Below are 25,682 nucleotides of genomic sequence, written 5' to 3'. Positions count from 1 at the left end.
GCCACCTCTAGCCACGCGCGATCAATATAAAGCGCCAGCTGCAACCTGGCTGGACTCTCGACTGGCCAGCCGGATTTGCTGGCGACGTCATTAAATAAAAAGGAAAATAGTGACGCGCGCAGCGGTCCATGAAAGTTTCGCAATTCAACCATTCAACGCTTTGTGCCGGATTTTGTCGCCCTGGCGGAGGCGTGCTCGCGGCTTGAGAAATAGCATGGCGGCAGCGTGGAGCCGGTGTTTCGTTCGACTGGCGTCTACCGCATGTAGCAGGACACCGCTACCTGCCATCGGGAGAGCTGAGGAACTCTACGCCCAAGTCGTCAGCTACGCAGAGGGTCGCCCTCTGTCGCCAAAGGACTGGGCATGTTTCGAGCAGCAGAACAATTCGAAGAAGTGGCCCCCGTTCCGCAGCGAGCTCATGCGCTGCCTAGTGGCTAGGCGAGACCATGCGCTTGCTCAGTCGCTGCTTGAGTATGCGGAAGGCGTCGGCGGAGGTGTGACTCGCACGTTGCTCGCCCACTACCTGGCGCTGTGCTCGACCGAGCACCAGGCAGCCACGTGTCTACGCAGAATCCTCGAGTCAAGGTACACACCGACCGTTGGCGGTCTGCTCAACCAACGAGCGCGCGGCCACTTTAGATTGTTGGCAAACGCATCGCACCAACAACCTGTAGCTTTCTTACGATGTTTTTCTTTTTATTCGGTCAGACAGAGCAAATGACCTTACACATCAGCTCTGAGCACAAAGCTAGATGCTGCCTGTTCATTTCACAGTAAAATTCGAAGATACGGTACGTTGCATTGGCTAACCGAAAGCACCTGGTTCTAAGTTCTGCAGGTTGCTTTGCTGTGAAAACTACTTAATTGTTTAGTGAGTCGTGCGATAGTTTCAAACATTTGAGAGTAAAATACATCCGAGCATTAGGAGAAAAAAAAAATGAGAGCAATCAATATAAATCATATCATGTACACAAGCTGCCAACTTGGCATGTGCAAAAATATATAGTCCGCCTTGTAAAGAATAGTACGCCAAAGGCTGACCAAAAAGATAGCACATTTACTGTACTGTGCTGCAGGAAACTATGTTTTTGTTTCATGATATTTGTTCATTGGTTTTCTATCATAGCATGTTGAGTATTTTACGACTACTAAATTGAGGCAATATTGAGGCGACGCAGCAAAATGTCATAGTGCCTAGATCAAATGAAACAAACCCCCCACATTTGATTACACGTCTCAATAGGAGTAGTGTGAAAAAATTTTAAATTTATCTCTACCCTCACCGATTATAGGAAATGCCAGAAGAGGAAGTGGGTTTGGCTGTGGCTGTGAGTGATGTCATGCAGTTTCAGCATTTCTTCCAGTCGGGTGAGGGCAAAAATGGCACTCCTGGAAGCGACGCACAAACTCAGAACACCAGTCCACCTGAAACCATGAGATGCATTTTGGCATTAAAATAGTGGTGGTGGTATACATAGGCGTTGGACTTTTTGTTTGAACCCAATGTCGAATTCAGATCTTGAAGTTCGGTTTTAACCGAAATAGGTCAATATTCTTGGCATGCAAAGCATGGGCTGTTGAGCACGAGCTACACTCCGTCGAAGTTGAAAATTAACTAAATAGAAAAGCCGAATTCATGACATGACAGGGGTATTAATAGACGAACGACATAGTTATGCAGTTTAAGGCACTGCTGTGCTAGCTTACATGTACTGTTCTGAAAACTAGGAACGGCTATTGACTCGCCACCTGCTAGCTCACTGCTTGTTCATGGTCATCACCAACCTAGCACAGTTAATCAGTTAAGTAGGTTGATCAACTCCATTTAGGACACTGACATGGAAGAGTGCATGGGTTTCATGAAGTTTCGTGTTCTGGTTACTGTGACAATTTAAGTAGCAGTTCCACTGTTGCCAACAACAAACAGACTATTTGATGTCGAGCCCTCCCACTCAATGTATTGTGATAACTCAATAATGAATTGTAAAACTAGTTCTTAAAAGTAAACTTTGTCTTGTGTTTTTGGCTGCCAGTTGCGTCATTTAATTTGTACTACTTCTTTGGTGATGATGAAAATTACTCATGCAATCACAGCTCCAAATACTACTGAGTTTCACGTTAATCACTACTGATAAATAACTTGTTGGTGCTCACAAAGTGCCGAGACAAACTTAAAGGTTACCGGCTATACTTGTCTGCTATTCTTAAGATTGATTCTTTATTTCACGCAGATACCAACTCAAAAAGAATACACAAATCGGTGCACTGAAACAGGAGTTAAGAAAACAAATTTCAAAATACTATCAATCAAAAAATTGCCCTCAACTTTATTTTCCCATTTTGTCCTTTTTAGGCCCTATGATGACATGCAGCGGAACTATTTGAAACAGCCTATATGAACACGTCACTACACTTTCACGGAAAATGGTTTTTCGTGGTTTCCTTGTAGCTGTAGCACATTTTTGCTAATGTTGAGGACGTCTCTCCTATGCCTACGATCACATGGGCGCTTCTCAGAGATAGATGAGGAACAAACAGTCTGGAACCTGGCAGAAGGAGCCATTCCTTTGTCACCATGGTCACTCAACTATTGTGATTTTCTCATTACCCCACTTCTTGACTGCCCCTTTGTTCTCCAACCGCAGGCATCCTACAATAGGGAGGAGCGGCTGGCGAGGTCGTTCATTTCTTTTCTACCTAACCTTAAGTGCATAGGCACGGAAAGTTGTTCACAAGTATAGGTCGCGATATTCCTTGATGCAAAAGTAGTAACCAGTATGTCTGTTAGTGCTTTTTATGTCCTTTGCTTTGCTGTGCCTTTGTGTAAATCAAACATGTTGGTTAATATAGAACATTACAGTGATACATAATATATTTTTCTTAATGGACACAATTTGCTATTAATTCAATAATCAAATACCTGCCAAATAAAATTATATCAGCTGCAAAGGACCACCTGTGTTTGGTTTGGTTTATAGGGTTAAAGTTACAAAGTGACTCAGGCTATGAGAGATGCCGTAGTGGAGGGCTCAACCACCTGGGGTTGCTTATCGTGCACTGACATCGCACATCACGCAGGCTCCTAGCTTTTTGCCTCCACCGAAAAGCGGCTGCCGCAATCAGGAATGTATTCTACATTCTTGGGCGCAGCAGTCGAGTGCCCTAATCACTGAGCCACCACGATGGGATGGACTGTTACTGTGTGCCAACACCATCAGCACCATGATTTTGGTTCTCAAGAATACTGAAATATTAGGTGCCAAAGTATGCGTGTTAAGACTGGTGGTAATAGCACCATCATAACTCAATAGTTCGAACTAACAAGCTAAACAGGGCACTGAAATTATGTTGCAGAACCCTTTTGAGTGACTTCTTACCACTTCCACATAAAAAAAGAAAGCTAGACTTGCATCCTGCAATAAACACCAAAGGAAGCCTGCTGAATTTTCAAGAATAGAAACCAAGAAATCCAACCCCTAAAGTGTGAACAAAATTTAAACGGAGTAGTTCTCAGTAAATATCCCTTTGAAAAAAACCTAGTGAAATCGGCTTCGTTCTTTCTTTAACGTAAAGTAGCACAAAATTTCGTATTTTGTTTTGCAACTCGTCTCACAGAGTGCACGACGTTTCACGCAGTGGCGGCCTGTTGGATGCGAAAACGCGGGACCTGGTGGTTCGGTCTCTGTGCCAGACACCGCTCTGGAGCAAAGCCGCCGAGCTTCTTGATGAGCCTACACCGTCTGCAGACTCCCTCAACTCTGTAACAGTCGCGGCTCTGAAACACGGCGACTATTCCACAGCTTGGCGCTGCGTAGAACGGCTACAGGGATCACCGGCTCTGCGCGTCTCCGATTCCACCTGGGAGGCATGGCTTGCAACTGCTGGCACATTAGCCCAGAACTGCCAACTGGACGAGGGACGTTGGCTGGTGGATCGCCTGTTGACGTACTTGGGTGCTGGCGATCAGGGGCCGCTGAGTCCGTCCCTTGCACTTGAATTGTCCAGCTTCTACGACAAGTTAAGTCGTATAAGAGCTGCTTCTGCCGAGGCTCTAAGGCCAAAGATGGAGTTTTGGAAGGAAGCCTGAACCCTTTGTCTTGACTATATATGGGCCTCACATGAAGCTTGCATTTCAAGATATTAGGCTATCCTCTGTATCCGAGCAGCCTAGCATAGGGAGGGGGGTTATTTTTGAAAAAGATCATAAGACTCCACCTGCATGCTTAGTTTTTGAACTTAAAAACTTCTCTCATTGTTCCGTGAGGCCTGACATTCAGTTATTGTCCGCCATATCTCATTGGGGGTTGTTATACGGTTATACTGATTGACTAGAATAAAAACTGATCACTTCCAACTGAAGCAAATTATTTACTTTCAGGGGTTACCAGGTTAATGGGAACATATCAAAACAGCGTGAGAACAGAAAAGTCATCTTGGGACCCGTGTAGAAGCACGATAAAAATGTGCAGTACTGTATATGTACTGAATGTATGGCTGTATACTGCAGCTGCTCAGATTGTCGCTGAAATTCATTTTGCAGATGGGCCCTGCCTGGCTGGACTAGTGCCCCTGCCGAGGTTTCCAGGTGAGATATGATGGCGTTTCCACGTGCCTTCACTGTATAATGTCCTAGTCGGGTTCTTACAGTTCCTGTGGCTGGTAGTAGGAATGAAATGCCTGCTACACCTCTTCCCTTTTATGAGCAAATCACTGAGCCAGCAACGTTTCTTGCAAAGTGCGTGTTCTTTCATAATTAGCTGCTTGACCTATATGGTGTTTGATAACATTGTGCCTAGCTTGTGGTCAATAGAAGTATAACAGTTCACGAGAGTTAAGCTTGCGTACAAATAGAGCATTTATTGCTGCAACCTGGTACTTGCATGGGTGACATTGGGCGCTTTATCTCACTCTGGCATTTTCTGTGGACGAGAACATTCTTCACACCTTCTACCACTGGATCGTGGCAAGTTCTGTTTATTTATTTTTAGCATTCCTCATCAGACCGACCTTTTCAACGGATGAAAGTGTTACTTGAAATAGCTTTAAGACCACCCTCGGCACGAAGCAAGTAGCTACATCTATAGGCTACCTTTGCTCCGTTATATATGTCAGCCTTTAACCTTAAACCTTAAACCAGGTTTCCTGAAACAAAGGGCTCAAGTTTTTCACCTTCTCCCAAAGTCGTAACTAATTAGTTTACTCTTTTTTTAAAGGTGTTGGAGTCACGTCACTGCAAAATTTCTAATGATTATTTTGCATATTTTTCTGCATTCCTTTCCATTCTGTGATCCTTGAGCTGAAGATCCAGGGCTTTGGCCAGGACTTCGTCAGGCAGTTAACGGGCAGCTTTTACTCTAGGTCCCCTGTCATCATGTGTGACATAGTGGTCAAATAAAGATTATTAAGATGTAGTTTCAAAAAAAAAAAAAAGTCTACAAAGAATTACTAGGAGCTTGACTCCTCATTAGCATTGAATTATTCTGCTTATTTATTTATTGATTTGCGCATTTTAATGTGCAATTTCCACCCTGATAGAACCTGCATAGGCATTTCACACAAAGTAAATAATGTTTCGTGGGGAGAGACAAAAAAAATAATTGCAGGTGATGGAATAACGTAGAAAGGCAGAAAGATAAAAGTGCTCGCCTTCTTTCCTGCTTTGGAGGCAGTATTTGAACCTTGTCTGACAACTCTTATCCTGTATGGAGACTGGAACGCTAGGACATGAAGCAGTGATGACAGAACCCATGCTGTATCTCTGCTCCAGATACGATACAGACCCCAAATTTGAGCTGTATTTTCTTGTAATGAGCACTAATCATTAGTAAGCATTCATTATTTAAGCCGCATTTGTAATGCAGCTACCAACTTTGAATATCGAAATTCAAGAAAAAACAGTTTTGTTGATCGCAGCGCATTCACTACGCACGTCTAGTCACAAGAAGCTGCCATAGATGGCTCTAGCTGCTTTAGCATTGTAATGAACTTTGCATTACACTAGGCGGCCAGGTGTAGAGTATGTCTCTGCTATGTTAAACGCCTTCAATAATTAGAAGGTAAATTTCTTTTCTCATGTTAGTCTGGGCCTGGTTGCAAAGGCGTAACAGTACTGAGACCCAAACAGCGCACAAGAGCAATGATATTACTTCTGTAATAATTGGCATTATGGCTCTTTAGGCAGACTGATGTGAAATTTGTACCGAATGAAAGCGACAAAGTAGCCGGTATATTTCATTTTTTATGCCTTGCCTGTCTTGAACGCAACTTTGATGTCCTAAGCAACGTTTGACAGTCCAAGTCAGAACTGTGTGGGTGTCACAAACCCCCGCCTTTACGGTCAAAAGAGGCGCGGGATCCTCTTTACGGTTACCCGTCGGCCCTCTATGAAGTTTGAGAACACATTTAAAAGTCAGGCCGGTCAACCCATGAAGTACGTGTGTCGGTGTGTGATTGAGGAATAAGTTCAAATAGATCACTTTCTTTTACAAACAACTGAATGTTTATAAATCGTCCGAATTACACTATGTAATAATAGAGTACAATAAAGAAATAAAACGCCACGACGCATACTAGTTGATAAAATATATTACTAAAATGACAAGAGGAAAACCCGACAATGAACAAAACGCTATGGTAAAAAGAAGACTATAAAGATAACAAAGCAAGTATTCTAGATATAATGAGTATGAGTAAAAGTCACATAGAAACACAGCGAAAATTATTACTAAGTCAGGTAAAGGTTTAACAAAAGCGAAAAATAATGTTCGATTGAACAACAGTCTGTGGCGAATGCAGTTCTCACAGCTTTCTTGTTTGTTGAGGCGTCGAAGGCTGGGTTGCTCGGTATCGGCGGCCGTACAGGTGCAGAGAACGATGCGTCGATCGCGGACCCGGGAAACACAATACGCTCTCCCGGAGCACTGCGAGAGTGGCCGGAAGTCTGAATCTCCCCAGGCGCACTGGCGCGAGCGTTCTGCGGTCGGTTATTTTGTACACTCTGTTTGTGTGCAGCGTCCGCGTCAAGGACAGGCGGTCGCTGCCCCTGCTGGCAGGCTGAATCTTGCCCGAGGAGCGGCGGGGTCCAGTGAATTTCGCTCTATATCTGAGGTAGAAGCTCCCGCAACTTCTGCTGTATAATAGGTGAGGCAGCTTGCGATACTGCCCCCCACTGAACATATTGCCTCGGAATATTCTAGAATTCCACAAGTGCCGAGAACGATGTTATTGCGCCCCGATAGAGGGGTGCAGTAGATTGGGTCCGTTCAATGCACTGAAGATCATTCGTCACTCACTATGGTTCATGACGCTCACCGTATACGCACTGATCAGAATCCGCACAGCACCACAACACTGTAGTTTGTCAGTCATGTCTTGAGCACATGTCACAAGTCACGGATCACTGATAACAATCAAATAAGCACAAATATACAGGCACATTGTGTACGATTTTCATTACACAATCAACACAATGCAGCTAGGTAGTAGTGCAAGATGAATAACTATTCCAGTCGGCTCATGTAATCTGCTCCAACGTTCTCGCTGCCTTTAATATACTCGACACGGAAGTTGTATTCCTGAAGCTTAATACTCCAGAGAAGAATGCGGCTGTTTGCAGATTTTGTTTCTTTTATGAACTTCAAAGGCTGGTGATCCGTCTGTATGAGGAACCTTCTCCCGTAAAGGAAGACTTGAAATTTCTCGATTCCCCAAACGAGCGCTAAAGCCTCTTTCTCAGTGGTTGAATAGGCTACCTCTCGAGGGAGCAACTTGCGGTTCGCATAGGCAACTGGGTGCAGGATTTCGTCATGAGATTGAAGAAGAACGGCCCGAACACCTCTATCAGAAGTATCCGTTCGCAGGACGAATTCCTTGTCAGAATCTGGAAGTTTCAGAATTGGTGTCTCGGCCAGTTTTTCCCGCAAGTTCTTGAAAGCCCGTTCTTGCTCAGGGCCCCAGCTCATGACTGAAGGTTGACTCTTCCGTGTTAGATCTGACAGAGGACAGGTCAGATCAGCATAGTTCGGAATGAGATCACGGTAGTAACCCGTGAGCCCTAAGAAGGATCGGACCTGCTTCTTTGTTGTCGGACATGAAGCTTCGTGTATCTTCTGTAGGGTCTTGGTGAGGGGCGACAACTGTCACAAACCCCTGCCTTTACGGTCAAAAGAGGCGCGGGATCACCTTTACGGTTACTCGTCGTCCCTCTATGAGGTTTGAGAACACATTTTAAAGTTGGGCCGGTCAAACCGTGAAGTATGAGTGTCGGTGTGTGATTGAGGAATAAGTTCAAACAGGTCACTTTCTTTTACAAACAATTGAATGTTTATAAATAGTAGTCCGAATTGCACTGCATAATAATAGTGTACAATAAAGACATAAAATGCCACAACAAAATATTGATAAAATACTAGTTAAATGACAAGAGGAAAACCCGACAGTGAACAAAATGCTGCGATAAAAAGAAGACTATAAAGATAACAAAGCAAGTATTCCAGATGTAATGAGTATGGGCAAAAGTCACATAGAAACACAGCGAAAATTATTACTAAGTCAGGTAAAGGTTAACAAAGAGCAAAAAAATAATGTTCGATTGAACAACAGTTTGTGGTGAATGCAATTCTCACGGCTTTCTTGTTGTTGAGGCGTCTTTGTGAGACGGAACTCCAGATTTCCTGTTGGTGCTTTTTGCCCGAACGTTATCCTTCCGCAATTGCGGAGGAGTTCATATCTGGAGGCTGGGCTGGGGAAATCACGCAGCCTGTGCCTCCGGCAGGGATGGTCGCTGCAGTCGCTGCGGCCGGCAGCTCGAATCATATGAGCTGAGCAGTGACGAGTGGGAGGAGCTGCGACAAGGCGTCCTGGAGAGATGCCTGTTGGGCAATGACCCCTACCTGAGCAGCAACCCCAAGGAACTGTCCCAGTTCAGGAGCTTCCTGGAGCAGGCCCCAGCCTACTCGGTGGTCTTGGACGGCCTCAATGTCGCCCTCATGGGGGGCGCCACGCCGCAGCGCAAAGCGCAGCAGGTAAGCGTGAGCTACTCGCACCTATGCTGATATTGGATGTAGGGGAGACTAGACGCTAGTAGTAAGGAGAGTACAGGGGCCATCGTATGCCACATCCCAGAAGCTATCCTTTATTTTGCTCTTTGTTCACCAGATAGCCTTCTGACTTAACGTATCGGAGCTATGTGCCATAAAGGGGTGCACGTCGCGGTTGTGTTTTCATGTTTGTGCACCAAAAGAATTTCCACCAGGTAATATTGTAGTGCCATGAAAATATAATTGTTATAAACTGATAATTGTTGTAACTGAGTTAAGCCAAAAAGCAAACAAGAAATGACAAACTTGAGGAATATTATTAAAGAGGAAGTAGCTTACACTTCTCACTAATTTGCTGGGAAAAATATGTAATCAATAAGCTTAAAGTTAATTGGACTGATTCGCAACAATATTGTTGACATATCTCTGCAGGGTGTCCAACTGCTGCACAAAGCTGAATGAAAGATTTTTAGTGCAAATGATGTCCCGCAGGGACCTGATCATTCTTAGGAATTTGTGGTAATGTTTGGTCGGCACGGTCGCAGTGTTTGTAATTTTTTTTTCCTATCAGGGTTTACAATCAGTGGCCAAATGCAATTATAACCGGCAATTTACTGTTGCAGCAATGTTATGTGCGGGTTATTTTACCACAGAACACATGGCAAAGCTAACGGTGCCACGGCGGTCTGTTGTTATGTCCATGTCCTGCATGGAAACCAAATTATCATATGCCAAGCATTTGAAACATATTCGTTGCACTATGTATGTATACATCTCCAGGTATCAGGAGGATCAGTACTTTTTTCATTGCAGTGTTTTGAGAAGCTGAGTAGCATGCCCTTTTATTTATTTATTTCTTTAATACTTATGCCTTCATATACCTTGGCACGTGATCCTTTGTTGCAGCTGCTCAAAGTGGTGCGGCATTATGCAGTGCAGCATAACCGGTCCGTGCTGCTGGTGGGGCGTAGGCATATGCTGCGATGGCCCAGCGACATCATGAGCCAGATTTGGAAACACTGCCTCCGTTACCTGGCCAATGACACGTGAGTCAGAACCTTGATTGGGACTACACTTGCCCCTGTTAGCTAAAGGCATCGGTGCAGACGCCGATTTCTGGTCGTGCATTTCATGCGTAACGGTGTGCAAGGCATTGGTCAACTGGAATTCTCTTATGTGTGATGTATGGTGGGTGTTAATTCATCAACACCCATTTCGAACTAGAAGTGCGACCCTGCCTGATGCTCAGTACACTGATAGTACATTGGCATTGTATTGGTTCGTGCCAGTGTACTGCCAATGTACTGAAGCCAGTGATCATTGAAATAGACTTCCCCGAGCCTCAATTGTATGGAACGGCAGTACTGGTGGACTTTAGGCATAAACACAATGCCGGGTGCGACAATTGGAAGTCCCTCATTGTTGAAATAAGCATAGAAGCATAGTTTGCTTCGCTTCTTTTAAAGTCACGCCGTCCCGCTGCTGGCACCGGCCTCTTTGTTTTATTTTGGGATACCATCACGCCGTTCTAATAGCTATGCTCATTTCTATCTCTTGCATCTACGTGGTTTCTTCGTTGTACAGGTGCTTTGAACCGTCATTTTTAAGGCGAAAGCCTTTATTATGTCATCATTGTTGTTAGCAAAAGTGTCACGCTTTTGCGGCAGCTCTGATTTGTCGAGACGGGATGACATCATGGAGGTCTCCACCAATCACAAAGCACCACTACAGTATGTGCGAATGCGTGCCTTATATGGCCGTATGCCAATTAATGATCAATTACTAATTAGTGAGTTTACATAATTCATTACAAATTAATGCTGCACACTTGGTAAAATCAACCACACAACAGTAAACGTAGAACAACTGAGAAGATACAAGGAGCACGATCTCGTCGCTGCCAAGCAGAATTCACTGAATAAATGCACTCGCAGAATATGAAAGAGTAGTCGCTTGCGTTACTCTAGCAGCATTCATCGCTACATGCGCAACAGTCGCGTAGGCACTCAGGCTTCATCACTTTCATCACTTCGCCAAAGTGTCCTCGAATTTTTTGACGATGCTTCACTGCACATTAAGTGTGACGAAGCATCGTCAAAATGCGATGCTCAAATGTATAGGCAGCCATGTTCAAGGCATTCATTAGATGATGCAAACGGCCTTTGGCGGCTTTTCAGCGCCGTTCAGTAATTCAGAACTTGAACATTAATTCTGGTTCCTCAAACGCCCAATTAACGGGCTTTTACTGTAAGGCTTATAATCTGATTTCTCCTTTCATATTTCATTTTGGTTTCAACAGACGAGCAGTGGCTCTGAAGTCTATGTGCAGTTCAGTCGGTCCTGTATCCCTTATTGCTCCGAAATGAAGTGATGAAATGTCAATGATATTGCAGTTTTTTTGTGCGTCACATGATTGGAAGCATCCTTTAAACCAACTTTCAGCTGCTGATGCTGAAACAACACGAGAGAAGGAATTGTAGGTCACATGCACAGTGTGTAGACTGATTTGCATGGCAATCCATGTACTGTGTATATCTATCTATGGCAGTCAATGCCTAACACACCGTTCTGAAGAGCCTCGCAGTGGTATATCGGGTTAGGGTGCTCAACTACAGAGCCGGGGGACCCAGGTTTAAACCCAGCTGCGGCAGCCGAGTTTCGATGGAGGTGAAACAGTAGACCCTCGTGCATTGTGCAGTGTCAGTGCTTGTTGAAAGAACTCCAGGGGGCCAAATTTATTTGGAGGTCTCTTCTGCGAGCCCATCATATCATGAAGCGCTTAGGAACATTAAATCTGATAAACCAAACCATTCGTAAGATAACTTGCACTAAAAGAAATTTTGGTCGTCGAACTTGTGCAGTAGGCATGTTGCTGCTTCCACTATCAACTGCTTTTATTCTACATCTATCCTGCACATTGTTTTCTGCTGCACGAGAGGTTATAGTTAGCCTGAGCTTCAGACTGCAGATTTCTAGCTGATACAGTTGTCAGGGTTTTGTTTTCAGTTTTTTTTTTGTAATTTAACGCTGTGTAAACCTTTACACCTTCATTGATGTTCATTTTAATGCGAGAAGATAGTTTGCAGGCGACATTGGTGGGCAGTTTTCTACGTGGCAATTGCCACAGCGCAGTAATTCAGGAATGCCCACAAGCGACTCATTTTTTTGCAAAGGTGGTAACATAATGCATCATGAGGAAGGCCGGTCTGGAAGAGTCTTCAGCTGGAGTGAAGATTGCTGGAAAACGTATCAACAACCTTAGATATGCGAATGATACCACTTTAATGGCAGAAAGTGAAGTGGAACTCGAGACTTCTGATGCGCGTACAAGAGAGTGAGAAGTTTGGGCTTAAACTGAACATTAAAAAGACAAAGATCTTGGTGTCTTGCCTATCAAGTCCTGGAGCATCAAGGGACAAGAAGTGGAAGCTGTGACAGATTTTCTCTTGGGCTTCAAGATTACCCCGGAAGGAGACTGCAGCCATGAAATTAGGAGACGCCTGCTTCTGGGAAAGAGAGCAATGGTTAGCCTGGTTAGCCTTGACCGCCTAGTAAAGAGCAGAGATATTAGTCTGCCAACCAAGATCCGTATAACTCGTGCTATGATCTTTCCAGTTGTGATGTATGGATACGAGAGTTGGACTGTGAAGAAGGCTGACCGCCGAAGAATTGACGAGATTGAATTGTGGTGCTGGCGGAGACTCTTGAGAGTTCCTTGGACGGCCAGAAGATCAAATCAGTCTATATTGTCGACCATAAACCCTGACTGCTCATTGGAGGGTCAAATTCTAAAGTTAAAGCTCAGCTACTTTGGTCATCTGATGAGAAGAGAGGAGTCGCTGGAGAAGGATTTGATGTTGCGAAAGGTTGAGGGTCACTGGAGAAGGGGTAGGCAGTGAACGCGGTGGTTAGATGGCATCCTCGAGGCACTGCAGATGAAGTTGTGATGTTAGGAAGATAGTGAGAGACTGGAAAGCATGGCGTGATATGGTCCATAGGGTCCCGAAGAGTCGGACAAGACTGAACTGAACATAATCATGTAGCATGCTGTAGAAAAGAGATATTCATATGTATGCACATATGGTATTGAATTTTATTGAAGTGTTTCATGTTCCTGTGTATATATACATATATTTTTTCTCATGCATAACTTTTTCCAGCAATAACACCCAAACTGCAAGGTAACTATGTATCAATCAATCGAAGGTTTATGGAATGCAGTGCTTGTAAATGAACTCAATTTTATTGCCTTTCTATGCAGTCTAGAGTAGACGTGTTAAAGGAATAAAATTCCTTTGCCAGACTGTCGTTTCGTAAACTTTTGACAGCATTTTACTGCATTATTTAATCATGGTTGAAAAAAAAAAAATGGACAAACACCGTGGTAGCACTCACTGCTTTCACTCAATACTGAACACGAATCTTTTATTTCGGGCGTTGCAGGTCGCACGACGACCCATTTCTACTGTATGCGGCGCTACACGGGGGACCGGGCACGCTGGTGGTGTCACGTGACCTCATGAGACAGCACCGCTACCGCCTGGGCGATTCGAGGCTCCAGGAGCTGTTCAGGCGGTGGCGCCACCTACACCAGGAGGAATGGGGTACCAACGCTCCCGTGCCGGCACTCCCACACAAGGTGCAGGTGCAAGGAAGCCCCACGAACGGCTGGCACGTGCCGCACGCGCAGGAATGCGGTACGGCCATGGCTATGCCCGCTGCTTTGATGACAGAGGTGCAGTGGCTGTGCATCGCGCCTGCACTTCAATCTTCGTCGTAGCTGTGAAACTCTCCATAGAACTGTTCGCTGCGGGTTGTTGTGTTTTGGAGATGAGAAATTAAAATACTTCGTAGGTAAACACTTGCTTCGGTTAGATGTCTTGAGCAAGTTTCCGAGACAAAAGCCACAGCTTTCAGTGCAAGCGTCGTTGGCGCGACTTCCAACGGAGGACCAGGCAGTCACCTGGAGAGTTCCACAACCGAGAAATACTGAAGAATCGTGAAGTCAGCCCGCACGTTGTCGCAAGTAGATCTTGGCGAAGACAGCACCGAACACAACAAGAACACCGGCGATACCGAGGGCACCCAGACGGTGTCCGTAGATCAAACATGACAGCAACACGGCAACGGCTTGTCGCACAGTCATGGCCACCACGAACACCACGGGACCAAACTGCGCGATGGTGTGGAAGACAAAGAGTTGCCCCGTGGCTGAGCAGATCGAGAGGAGTAGGCAGTCATAGAAGAAGGCGTGAAAGCGGAACATGAAGCGTACTGAGGCGGCGAGCGCCCCTTGCTGTAGCAGCGAGACGAGCGTCAGCAAGCACGAGAAGAAGTTGACGCCGCACATCATCTGTGCAGAGCTCATGCGGTACGTGCGGAACAGCTCGGACTGCCAGTTGGAAGTGAAGCTGTCCAAGATGAGGTAGCTGGCAAGGATGATCAGGCCGGAGAGGCTGCTGCTGGTGGGAGAAGAGGAAGAGGAGGAGCCGGAGGACCGGGAGAGGAGGAAGAGACCCATGCCCAGTGAGATGGCAAAGGCCAACAGGTACTCGTGCCACTCGTAGCTCTTGCGCGATACCAGGCGCCCCATGAGCATTACGGGGATCACCTTGGATGCCTTGGCCAGGACCTGCACTTGTCATAAATAAACAGACGCCATGTATGCATGTCTCTGGACGGTCTTGCTCAAGCAAAATGTTAAAAAAGTGCCTGTTAGCCCATGTCCTGTCCCTTTTTTAATCAATACGTTCCCCTAAAGAAGACGCACAGTTTTTGAAGACACATGCTGTTTTTAAATTGAATGAAGAAGCTGGCATTTAAATGTTCAGAAATAGAATTCATAAGAAATAGAGTTGTTAAATTATTACCATGTTACTCTTAAAAGAAAATAAAGCATCGCTACGGGTTATTATTATTATTGACTGGAACTGTAGCTAGCAATGGATGTAAAAAAGGATCTTACTTGTCAGGTATGTTTAGGCTTAACATTTTCGCGAGAAGAATTCAAGCATTGTTGTTTAATAGCAATCTAAAGCAATGTGGTGCAACTACAATTTTGCAATGACACGACTAGACTGCTGTTAAGCATAGCAAACTATGATGTCTAATTATCCTGAAAGAACCACAGCTGTGACTAAAGAATCATGCCTGTTTCTTTTTTCCTTCTTTGAAGTAGTATTTCCAAATGTTTAGCCACGACATGACAATTGCAAAGCGTCTGCACTGCCTGCAGCACAACGATCTCTCACATTCCACAACAACTCGGCAAAACCGTGCGCAAAACAGTTTCATCTCTCTAGTGCAGCCAGCTGCTGCAACATGCCACAGCCCATTTTTAATTTTATTTTCTCTCTGCCTCTTTCCGGCGTTGAATGACGTCCTTTTATGACACAGCTGTGATCTAAAAACGTATGCTGCGAGGTGGATGCACACAAAATCCACGCAAGTCTCCACAAGATGCGCTAACAAGCTTTCCTAATATTTCACCACAGCTCGTCTGAAAGTCATCTGAAGTCCATAAAGCAGTCGTACTGCCGTGCGTTGCACACCACTCTTCGGATGGCAACTTTTTTTTTTTCTCTAAGGGAAAGCCATGACCTCGCAACAGTCCTGAGCTTGATAATACGCACAGTTGGCTTGAAGGAAGTGTAGTCGTTGCAGGAAGGCACATTTGCAGCATTTATGAAAGATAGCGGCTCAAATACCAGTGAAATCCAGCTAGCACACCACTGTTCGGATGGCAACTTTTTTTTTTTAATCTAAGGGGAAGCCATGACCTCGCAACAGCCCTGAGCTTGATAATACACACAGTTGGCTTGAAGGAAGTGTAGTCGTTGCAGGAATGGCTCAGAAATGCCAGTGAAACCCAGCTAGCCTTTAATTTAAGTAACATTTTAAAGGTGCACTAAGCAGCGTTCTAGAAAATTTCTCGCATCTTGTTTTTCAGAGAGAGGACACCTCAAGTTATCTTTGTTGATGTTTTTGGACACGATGTAAATAATATTTTAATGAGACCATCGCCTATTTGCGAGTCAGAGAACATATCGCCGAAACAAGTCTGAAACAAGCGGACTAAGTTTAAAACATCGCTTCACGTATTACACTGCCAACGGCAGGGTTGTAAGCCAGCACGTGGTTGCCTGAAAAGCACTCCGTGCATTGGGAGACTCCTCCTGCCCTCTGTTGAAAGTTAAAAGAAAGAACGGTGGGAGCAGGTATGTTTAATGCCAATTTAATAAGAGAAATGATCACGCGGAATAATAATTTCTAGTTCATAAACATGGTTGGAGATTGTGAAATGAGTTCCTAAAAGAAAAAAAAGAAAAAGACTATAGCTCAAAATTCTCACCAGTACACCTTTACGGCCTGTGTCGGAGATGCAAAGAATTGACAAAGGTGTATATTAGAGGCCACGACTGGTGCAGTTTTAGCTGTTGAACACATCTGATCCTCCTTTTCCAAAAAAGTAGAATGCCACGTATTGGAGCATTGTTGAGAAAACAGAATTGATAGCTGCAGCTGAAACAAAGTCACTTACTGTAGTCTGTGTATCTACAGGCGCCCATGATGAAAAGAAAGAGTACCAATAAGTTTTTTTTTTTTTTTTTCCCGCACATTTTCTCTGGTCAGCAGGTTTCACTGTACAAGAGTAGTCAATTTTTTTGAGTGAGAGGCACACCATAGTCTATGAAACAAGCTTTGCAGGGCTTCTGACTGTAATTCTGACTCTAGGTATAACGTGCGCCAGCGTCTGAATACATGGGTGGTTTAAGGCAAAAGCCCTCCAAGGTTCATGGTGAAAATATCGCGTCGGCGAGATCTGTCCGCAAGTGAGAGAAACTGCGCCTCTCCTTTCCTGTAGATCAGCCATAGAACGCAAGTGAACTTTGATGCGTTCTTTGAAACGCTGGTTGTGTTGTTCGACAAGGGGCGCGCGATGTACCGCGTGCAGCAGCAACGCTCAGGCTTTCGCATTTCTCCACTGCAGATTCTGCAGTGCTCTGAGAAGTACTTTTTTTATCTTTAAGCATTCTGCCCCCACTGAAGCACCACCACTTCGTGGCGTTAGTAGCGGAATGCAAACTGAATGGCTGTCCTAAGGGATCTCCAATTGGTGCAAAGTGTCCTCGGTGAAAGCAGCACAAAGCACAAAAAAAATTTGGGAGAACACTTGGGCTCCGCCTTTAAGGGCATGATGCGACAGCGTAGGCGACCACCCGACATATAAAGCCCCATTTTAACCAAGCCGTATGAACGCGCCTGCTTGGCCTATGAGTAGCGTGCCTGACACAGCATCGAAGAGCACTGGAAGGTTGACTCTTATTCCACCTTTCCACCTCAGATGAGCAACCCTAGTCGGCCGCTCTTCACAACTTTCTGACATCGCGTAGTCTCGTTAAGTCGCACAAAGCATCGAAGAATTGAAGCTCAGCCACGTCAGCTAACAGTGCCATGCCCGTGATTGTTCATTAACAGCGACACCAAGGCCGATTTTCTGTACAACAAAACCTTTAACGCTACAATGTTAAAACGAAGGGATCAAGGCGGGACAAGCACTGGTGCTAAGCATGCAACATTGCAATATTAGAAGTTTGGCGCTTGGGTCTGTCTCGTTATTTTTTGTGCTTTGTCCCGATCGCTGCACTTTCTTCACCTAACACTGTGGTGGTTCACACGAGTATCAGTGTTTCCCACCTGGGTGGGGAAGGCGACGAACTTGAGCGCCTCATACTGGCACCAGCTGCTCATGATGTTGGAGAAGGAGCAGAAGGAGTATTTGTAGACGGGCGCCAGGTGGCGTGGCTGGTGCGTCACCAGCAGATAAAGCCCGCTCAGCGTGAACGCCAGCACCCTGTTTACAAACACCAGAAACTGGGAGTCGCCAAAGCGCTGGCCGTCCGTCCCTCCGGATGGCAGCACCTCATAGTACTTCTGTGTCATGATCTTCTCCTGCAGTACGCCCCAGGTCAGGTAGGAGACCTGCACAAAGAGGTGGCACAGACAGGTGGCACAATAAGGTGGAAGCACCAGCTGACGGTAGTGCAGTTTCCTAGAACATTATCACAAGCATGCTACAAGTAAGTTTGGTAAGTTGTAGTAGAATCAAGGTTATCAGTGACGTACAAAAAAAAAGCCAATAGTGTAACATCAGATGCGGCACGTGAGGTTATGGATTCAGTTTCCACCAGAAGCCTATTTATCTTTTCCTCCGTTTTCTATAAAACTGTCTCATTTTATTAAGTCGTCCCTAAAGCTGTGACCAAATTATTTACTTCTCTAATCAAAAGAATTAGTCAATAACCTTTTCCTCAATTCTTTTCTTGGTTTCTAACTCTGAGAGTGGCTTGTTTTCTGTAAATACACATATGCATAAATAAGCCCCTCTACTTTCTCATTCTTAAATGATTATACAACCATTTTCTTCTCTAATCAAAAGTATGTCATTTAGGAAGAGGAGAAAAAAAAAACGATGGTGTTCTCCAGCGAGTTTCTAGGTTTCAAAATCTTGAGGCGTCGTGTGGACTATGACAGACACTGTATATTAAAGCTCCTAATTAAATTCACCTGGGGCTCTAAGCTTACACAGACATTACACAACAAAAAGGCTTTTTTTTCCTATCCCAATTCTGCCTGTATTGAAATCTAGCTACTGCTGTGTGCATGCTATGTTAACTCTTCGCCTCGCATGTTCATGTCTTTTTACATCCAAGATTTTATGCATCACGTGAGCTAAAGTCATAAGCTTCGCTATTTAAATGCACTGCATCTAAGTGTACCACATCTAAGTTTTTACAAGTTGTTTTTATTATTATTGCTTCTATTAATTTCTTTTCTCATACTAAATACAATTGATTCAAGCAGCCCTTTGCATATGCCACAGGTGTTTCTCACATGTGTCCTTGTTACTTACTACATATCGGACTTTTTTCTTTGGGTCGCCAAAGACCTATTTAGTGCCTTTATGATGGATCACCAATCGATATCTGCTAGCCTAGTCTATCTATGGCATGTCACCAAAGAACAGTTTCAAGCCCAAGCAACATAAAATGACCCCTTGTCAAGTTTTCCAAGCAGCATAATAAAAAATTAGCATCAAACTTGTGTAGGAAATGCCAGGGGGACGCAAGCGATCCTCTGAGTCTCCAAGCCAGACAATAGTTGAGAACTGAACAGTGTAAAAACTGTTTCTTGAAATCTCGTCCTTATATATCACGTTTTCTGGAGGTAATAAAGCCCGTTACAGCAAGAGAGGCATGTGTTATTAGGTGCGCATGCACTATAACACACGTGCCAACAAATAGCAAAGTGAGGCTAACATTACGATCATCTTTGGACGTGAAGATCTAATAGTAAAACATCACACAAACAAAGCAATACGAAGGCATCTAGACAGAGGTAAGGCAAAAACGTTAACAAGTGCATTTTTATCGACACGATCAACAGCAGAAAAGCCAAAGGGTAGTGTCTGTCATAAATGTGCGTGCCCTAAAAAATGCTTAAAACAAAAGAAAATCCAATCACATTCTAAACAAACATGTGAAATGTTTATATGTTTTAGGATGGCCAACAGAATTTGTTCTAAAACAGAAAAAAAAAAGGACGAATAGCTCAGCCTCTATTGAATGTAGGAAAAAGTTTGCTAGCCCCAGCAGAGGAGTCATCAACCTGAGGTAAAAGAAACTCCATCGTTATGAACAAGCAGGTGAATGAAGTTCTAGAACACTTTATGATCCAAGGAACAGATTACTTTTACAAGCAATGAAATGAGTGGAGTACTCGCACATGAATCGCGTAATTTTTTAATGTGGAAAGCCTTTGTTACTTCCCTTTATGCCTTGTTTTCAGCTGTTGCCAAAACCCCATTTCTCACTGATAAAAGCTCATAGGTGTGGTGAGGCATCAGCAATTGTCAGGAAGATTTCTCCCCTACCTGTTTCTTACCTTAAGGAAGCATTCCTTTGCCCGCATGTTAAAGCGCCGACCTTCTGGTCAATGTACACTTTGCCACTTGTTAGGGGTATCTGATAGTATTCCATTTGGCAGTTTGGTGTAACAGTCCATGTGTCTGAAAGCTCAGGATGCCCATCCCTGTTAACCATTGCGAATATTTTTCCCCGCTTACATGGGGCGGTAACTTGACCCAAACATTATACCTCCCTCCTACCCCCTTTACATTATGCGAGACTTTGTAAAGATAGGAAAATTGATGTCACACAGCTCCTCTATTTTTACTCCCTTGCCATTCCTCCCTGTTCTACCTTTTCAAGCACTACACACTATGGACCCACACTATGAAGCAGCACACACTATGGACTAGACACTATGGAAAGTAAGGAGCCAGAAGAGTACTGGCATTCCACATGGTTACAGCCAGGAATTCACAAACTAATGGAAGGTAAGTAGACAGAAGAATACTGGCGTTGCACATGGTTACAGCCAGGAATTCGCGAACTAAATCAGGTGCAATACAAACTCCGAATATTAAATCAGGAATCTGTATGAACTCATCAGTTGCCCCAGTATTTATAACTGGCCTCAATGATAAGCGTATTGTGAAGGCATGCAGGTACATGGGTGATTACTTTGTAGCCTTAGACAAAGAAGCAGCTGAAAGGTTACATGAAATTGTGACTGACATTATTAACCTGTTCAGTGCATAATCCGGTGGTTTGAATGTCACCCCTGAATTGGCTAATGGCAACAAAATTCTGTTTCTAGATTTGCTCTTTGTTTTCAGTGATGCATATATATGCCGGTCCCATGATGCATGGTCAAGCCAAGTGTCTACTACCTAGAAGGAAAGGTGGCGGCACTGCACTTCCACCACCATGCACATACTAAGCATCATGGGCTGCTGCGCTAAGTCAGACATTTCTGGGTGCATACAGTGGCATTACTGAGATGCCTCATTCCAAAAACGCTATTTCCCATAGTGTATTTGTGCACCAACATACCATTTCAGATATAAAAGCTGCTTTTGGGGATCCATGCAGGATATTTCTCAGTTATGATTAAGAGGGAAAGGCAGATGGTAAGTGCAAAGAAGTGGTTGACTTCCGAACCCCTATTTGCATGTTTTTATTTCAGTCCGTGTCAGTAAAATTGGCACATGCGTGAGTGGCTACTGTGGCTGTTGATGACGTATGAAGTAAAGAGTATTTTAGAAGCGCACAGTACTTCGACAGGCAATGGGTATGTTACCCTTCTAGCCTTGCCCATGTCATGATGCCTTTTTATAATGGTGCTTGTGCATGCGCTACGCCTAGCACATGACTATTATCAAGTCAGTACAATCCCATTCTCCTTTTCTCAGCATATTTTTATTTGTTTAGTCGTCAATCTCAACATGGTCGCGCTTGACGCCTAAGACAGAAAAGTGAGCTTAGACCCTCACCTGGAGTCCCAGGAAGCAGTAGGCCAACACAAACGCATCGGACAGCAATGAGCGGCCTGGCGGTCGGGGTGACTCTGAGCTCCCTCCCAGCTCCAGACTTGACTTGGTATCCGGCTCATGTCCCAGCACAAACAGACGCAGTAGCCGACCACAGAAACCCCCTGTGGACAACATAAAAAGCTATGGCTACCAGCAGTCATGTCCAGCACCAATAGACTCATTTCACCGGAATTTCATTACGCCACCACCATCATGGAGACAGTTGGTAGAACTCTCAGACTGATCATGCAGGCTCAGTGCCCAATTTGCTTTATGGGAAAATAGCTCAGATTATATCTGTAGTGCTCACTCTGTGACTCAATATATTATCTTCAGGAATGATATCCATTGGGTGAATCGGGAAAAACACTAGAAAAAATACCCTCTATTATGCACCATAGATTGGCTAGGTTGGATGCCTTCTCGAGGTTGCCTGAGGATTGAGAGCAGCAATAAACCGGCGTGATTACCACGCACATGCTGAGGACATGTACAGTGAGCATGGTGAAATCGGCCTACTACACCAGATATTCACCTCATGTTTCTGCACAAGAAATGACATCATGCAGGAATCTGAGGCAAAGACCACATGTTTGAAATAATGCATTATGTCTGGCCCCGATTCTTCAGCCACTTGGATCGTTAAAACTGAATAAAATAAAAATGAAGTGACCTCCAGAGTATGCACACAGATGCCGACATATTTTTCACAGCCATGACACCACAAAGGCTATTCCATTATGTGATAGTAAGCCACAATAAAATGCACCTGAATCCACTGCATCTCTCACAGTTCTTTGTGAACAAAAGGTGCATACAAATGACAAAAGCCCACAGATTGTTGTTTGCTTTTTCCCTTCAGTACAAGGAAGTAACAATAATTGATTGATTGATTAAAACTTTATTTTCCACCAATTTAGGAGGCCCCCTACTCCCCGCTCCTGGCACAATAGCTGCATCATACTCTGCTGCTTAGCCTACATTCATCACAGCCCCAACACTAACACCTAACGACCAACACTTGACCGCAAATGTGTGACAGTTACCTAAACTATAGAAATTCATTATACCCAATCCTGACTGCAAGCCTCACGTAAGTGTTGGTCATGAGATTAAACACACAAAAAGTTTTCAGTTATGGCATGCGGTAAATATGAAGTGATAAAACCGATACAATAGAGAGGTTTTCTAACTTAGCACATGGCCTACGATACATGACAGCTGTCCTGTTGTAGGCCTGTAGTGCATAACTACAGCTAATGGAAATACACTGAGGAATTTCTCCCTGAGTGACAGTGATTTCTACTGAGGGGAGCTTCAGTGTTGTAATATGTGACACCATAATCTTACAATCTGTATCCACCTATATAAAACAATGTGCAGCATTCATACTGAGCGATATATGCATGCTGTGATTTCAGTTTTTCTGCATAGCTGTCACAACGACTGCATAGTTTGCGAAGCTATCATAGCATCAGCATCAACTGAAAGCAAGATTTCAGAAATAGAAAAATTACTCTTGGATGAGTCAACCCGAACAAGAGAAAGCCCTGAAGTGCACATACACCTCTGAAATCAAAAACAATATTTAATCTAGCTTCGTGGCAGCACCAAACCAGTCTAATGTAGGCAGTGCTTTTGTGATTGAGGAAAGGCACTTGGCGTACAGCACAGAACTGAGGCTGGATAATATGCAACCTTAAAAGAAGAAATATGTGTGCTCACTGGTGAAAACTGGCACTAACCCGCAGAAGAGGAAAAATTAATGAAGGTACACTTAAGTCTCATTACGTGCGGAAATGCGAAAGTATTGCGAGTTCCGTGTCTAGTTCCATTATGAACTATCACCTGGTCATGTCATCTACAACTACAACCTGCCAGAGGAATTTGAGATTTTTCACTCACAATGTCGACAATGCCCACACCTTTCTTTTTGGAGAACGGATCCTTTAACATGGTTACCTTAAAAAACCACACGTCAGGTGAAAAGGGGAGGTCAGTTGAGGTGTAGGGCAACGATACTTGACAAGCGGCAAATCAAGCACACTTGAGATCAGGAATACACCAAATTAACGGGTTGATGTTGTCAAATGCAGCACTTTAGCACACTTCAAACCAGGCAAAAATCACGGTCAAGCAAGTTTAAGGAATAAGTTTCCAACTGGCATCAACTGCAACCACTTATTACTTCAATTGGTTTAACTAGTGAAGACTTTCACCTAGGACGTGTTTTTTCCCGAAAAACGTAACCAACTTCCAATCCACCTCATTGAAACAGCAGTGGTCGAGCTATGTGAAACTTTGAGGCACGCTCCGTTTCGCTTCAATTTCATTCTTTTTTTTATTTTATTTCTTTGCTTGTGTAGGCGCACCTCTTCGCGCTTCCCAAAGAACCCAGGCGTAGCATAATGTCATGCGCACCTGTATGCAGTGCGCGTCATGTCTCCCGCCAACAGCTGTCACTTGAGTGCCACGCGCGCATGCGCCGCGTTGGCAAGCAACGGCGAGAATTCACCGAACATATATGGTAAAAATTGCGCTCGGCGCTGCGCCAAATCAGGGTCTCCAAGAATTGAATGCGAGACTGGAGAATGCCTAATGCACCAGGTGCATGGGTTTTCATACACCTTTCATGAGCCAATCCGGTCAGGCAAAAAGAAAGGAAGAAAATCGAGTCACTAGCCGCGAACTCCCTGCATGCCTCTGCCGAATCAATATTACAAATGCTTCTGATAGGTAAGAATAGCAAGACAATTGATAGGTTCTGTACACTGGCAGATGCTAAGAAACCGGTGTCAAAATGACCCAGCTTTTTTTTAGCGATAAATTCAGTAACCGTAGAAAAAAAAAAAAAAATGTTGCGCGCGCATATGGTTATCGCGCCGTTTTTATTGCCGCTGTTTTACGACTAGCGGAACTAAAATGATATTCTGAGAAGACAGCAGCTTCGAACACTACGCTCTACGGAGCACAGCACATCCAGCATGTGAAAACGAAAAAGTGATTAGTTTATGTAAAGTAATAAATTCTCCCGCTCCGAAACCGGCACGGATGGGTGACAGGCGTGACCGGTGACCAGTCACCGACGACGAATAACTTGCCCTGGTTCTCCAGACACTTGGTCCTCCGCACATAGCATATGAGAAGGGCGCCAGGGCAGATGATGGTCGCGTAGCCAAGCAAATTCACAACCAGGCGCAGCAGCCAGTTGTCGTCGTTGGTCCACAGGCTGTCGCCGATTTCCGTCGTGGGCACTAGTGAAGCGGGAGCCATGAAGCGGCTGCTGCAAAAGCCGCCTAACACACTTTACGAATGATTGCTTCCACGAGCGTCATAAGCACCATCATGCCAGCTGCAAAACGCGCGTCGCCCACATTTTTTCGCTTTCCTCAATTCAGACTGCAGCCGTGCGCCATGCCAAGGTCTGTCTTCAATGAAAACGAAACACGCCAGCAGCTGCGACTGCGAGCCGAGCTACTGCGAGCTATAGTGCCTAGAATATACTGGCTAGTGTGCCGAGGGCGCGCGCTGGCGTGTCCGCCGCGGTGATGCCTTCCCGCCGCCACCGCGGGGCGGCGCTACCAATAGCTAAGGTGTACTAAGGTGCTATCGCTCAGCGTTCGCGGTCTCGGCATAAGCGGCATATAGGTCCGGATAGCGCGCTGCGCTTTTCGCTGCGAAACCTGTCTCTCGACGGTTTAAGCGCACTTTGTGTCTAAAAACAGTCTTGGTGGAAGACATTCATACCGTCCTAGTACTGTGCGGAGAAAATCATACGCTCAAATAGCGCTCGAGGAAGCGTTTAACAAATACTGTCTGGTCCATGTCATGCTATATATCTGTTTTATTTATTCAGCTGAACCGGATAAGGTCTTAAGCAGAACACATATTGACTTCCTGCTATCCAGCGAGAGAAGAAATTTGAGAAAACCACCTAAAGTTGACACGTTGGTTGCAATAGTTTGTTAATCTTTGATTAAACGATCGAGTCCGGGCCGGATTCAATATATTGCTATGAAATATTCCGATGACGATTTTATTTGATCTAGAGCCACTCGATTGCGATCCACGCATCGCGATTGCGGATGTAAGGTATCGTATGCATCTTCCTTTTGAGTGAGCGCACAGTCAGCCCAGGTGGTTTTCCCGAATTATGGGAACTATATTCTCAATCGCGATCTAACCCGGAACGGGTCGACGACGACTGT

General features: G+C 44.6%; 2 protein-coding genes across 2 annotated transcripts; one reads left to right on the top strand and one right to left on the bottom strand.

The window, feature by feature from the left end:
- The first annotated feature begins 2 nt into the window (after nucleotides 1–2).
- Nucleotides 3–13,818, top strand: mldr (mitochondrial ribonuclease P catalytic subunit). Its single transcript, XM_084582508.1, has 6 exons — nucleotides 3–585; nucleotides 3,637–4,017; nucleotides 4,541–4,585; nucleotides 8,774–9,023; nucleotides 9,945–10,084; nucleotides 13,482–13,818. Exons 1-6 carry the CDS (start codon nucleotides 215–217, stop codon nucleotides 13,816–13,818), a joined length of 1,524 nt encoding a protein of 507 aa, XP_084438634.1. The 5' UTR covers nucleotides 3–214.
- sll (adenosine 3'-phospho 5'-phosphosulfate transporter 1) lies at nucleotides 13,447–24,954 on the bottom strand. Its single transcript, XM_084582510.1, has 4 exons — nucleotides 24,576–24,954; nucleotides 21,436–21,596; nucleotides 17,736–18,020; nucleotides 13,447–14,670 (listed from the first exon to the last, which is right to left on the bottom strand). The coding sequence occupies exons 1-4, from the start codon at nucleotides 24,745–24,747 to the stop codon at nucleotides 14,044–14,046; spliced, it is 1,245 nt and encodes a 414-aa protein (XP_084438636.1). The 5' UTR covers nucleotides 24,748–24,954; the 3' UTR covers nucleotides 13,447–14,043.
- Nucleotides 24,955–25,682: the final 728 nt, after the last annotated feature.

The sequence above is a fragment of the Amblyomma maculatum genome, chromosome 10 (genome assembly GCF_055883805.1).
Source record: "Amblyomma maculatum isolate TAMU_Amacu chromosome 10, ASM5588380v1, whole genome shotgun sequence".
NCBI lineage: Eukaryota > Metazoa > Arthropoda > Arachnida > Ixodida > Ixodidae > Amblyomma > Amblyomma maculatum.
Note: the sequence above shows the minus strand (reverse complement) of the source record. Positions and strands in the feature narration are given on the sequence as shown.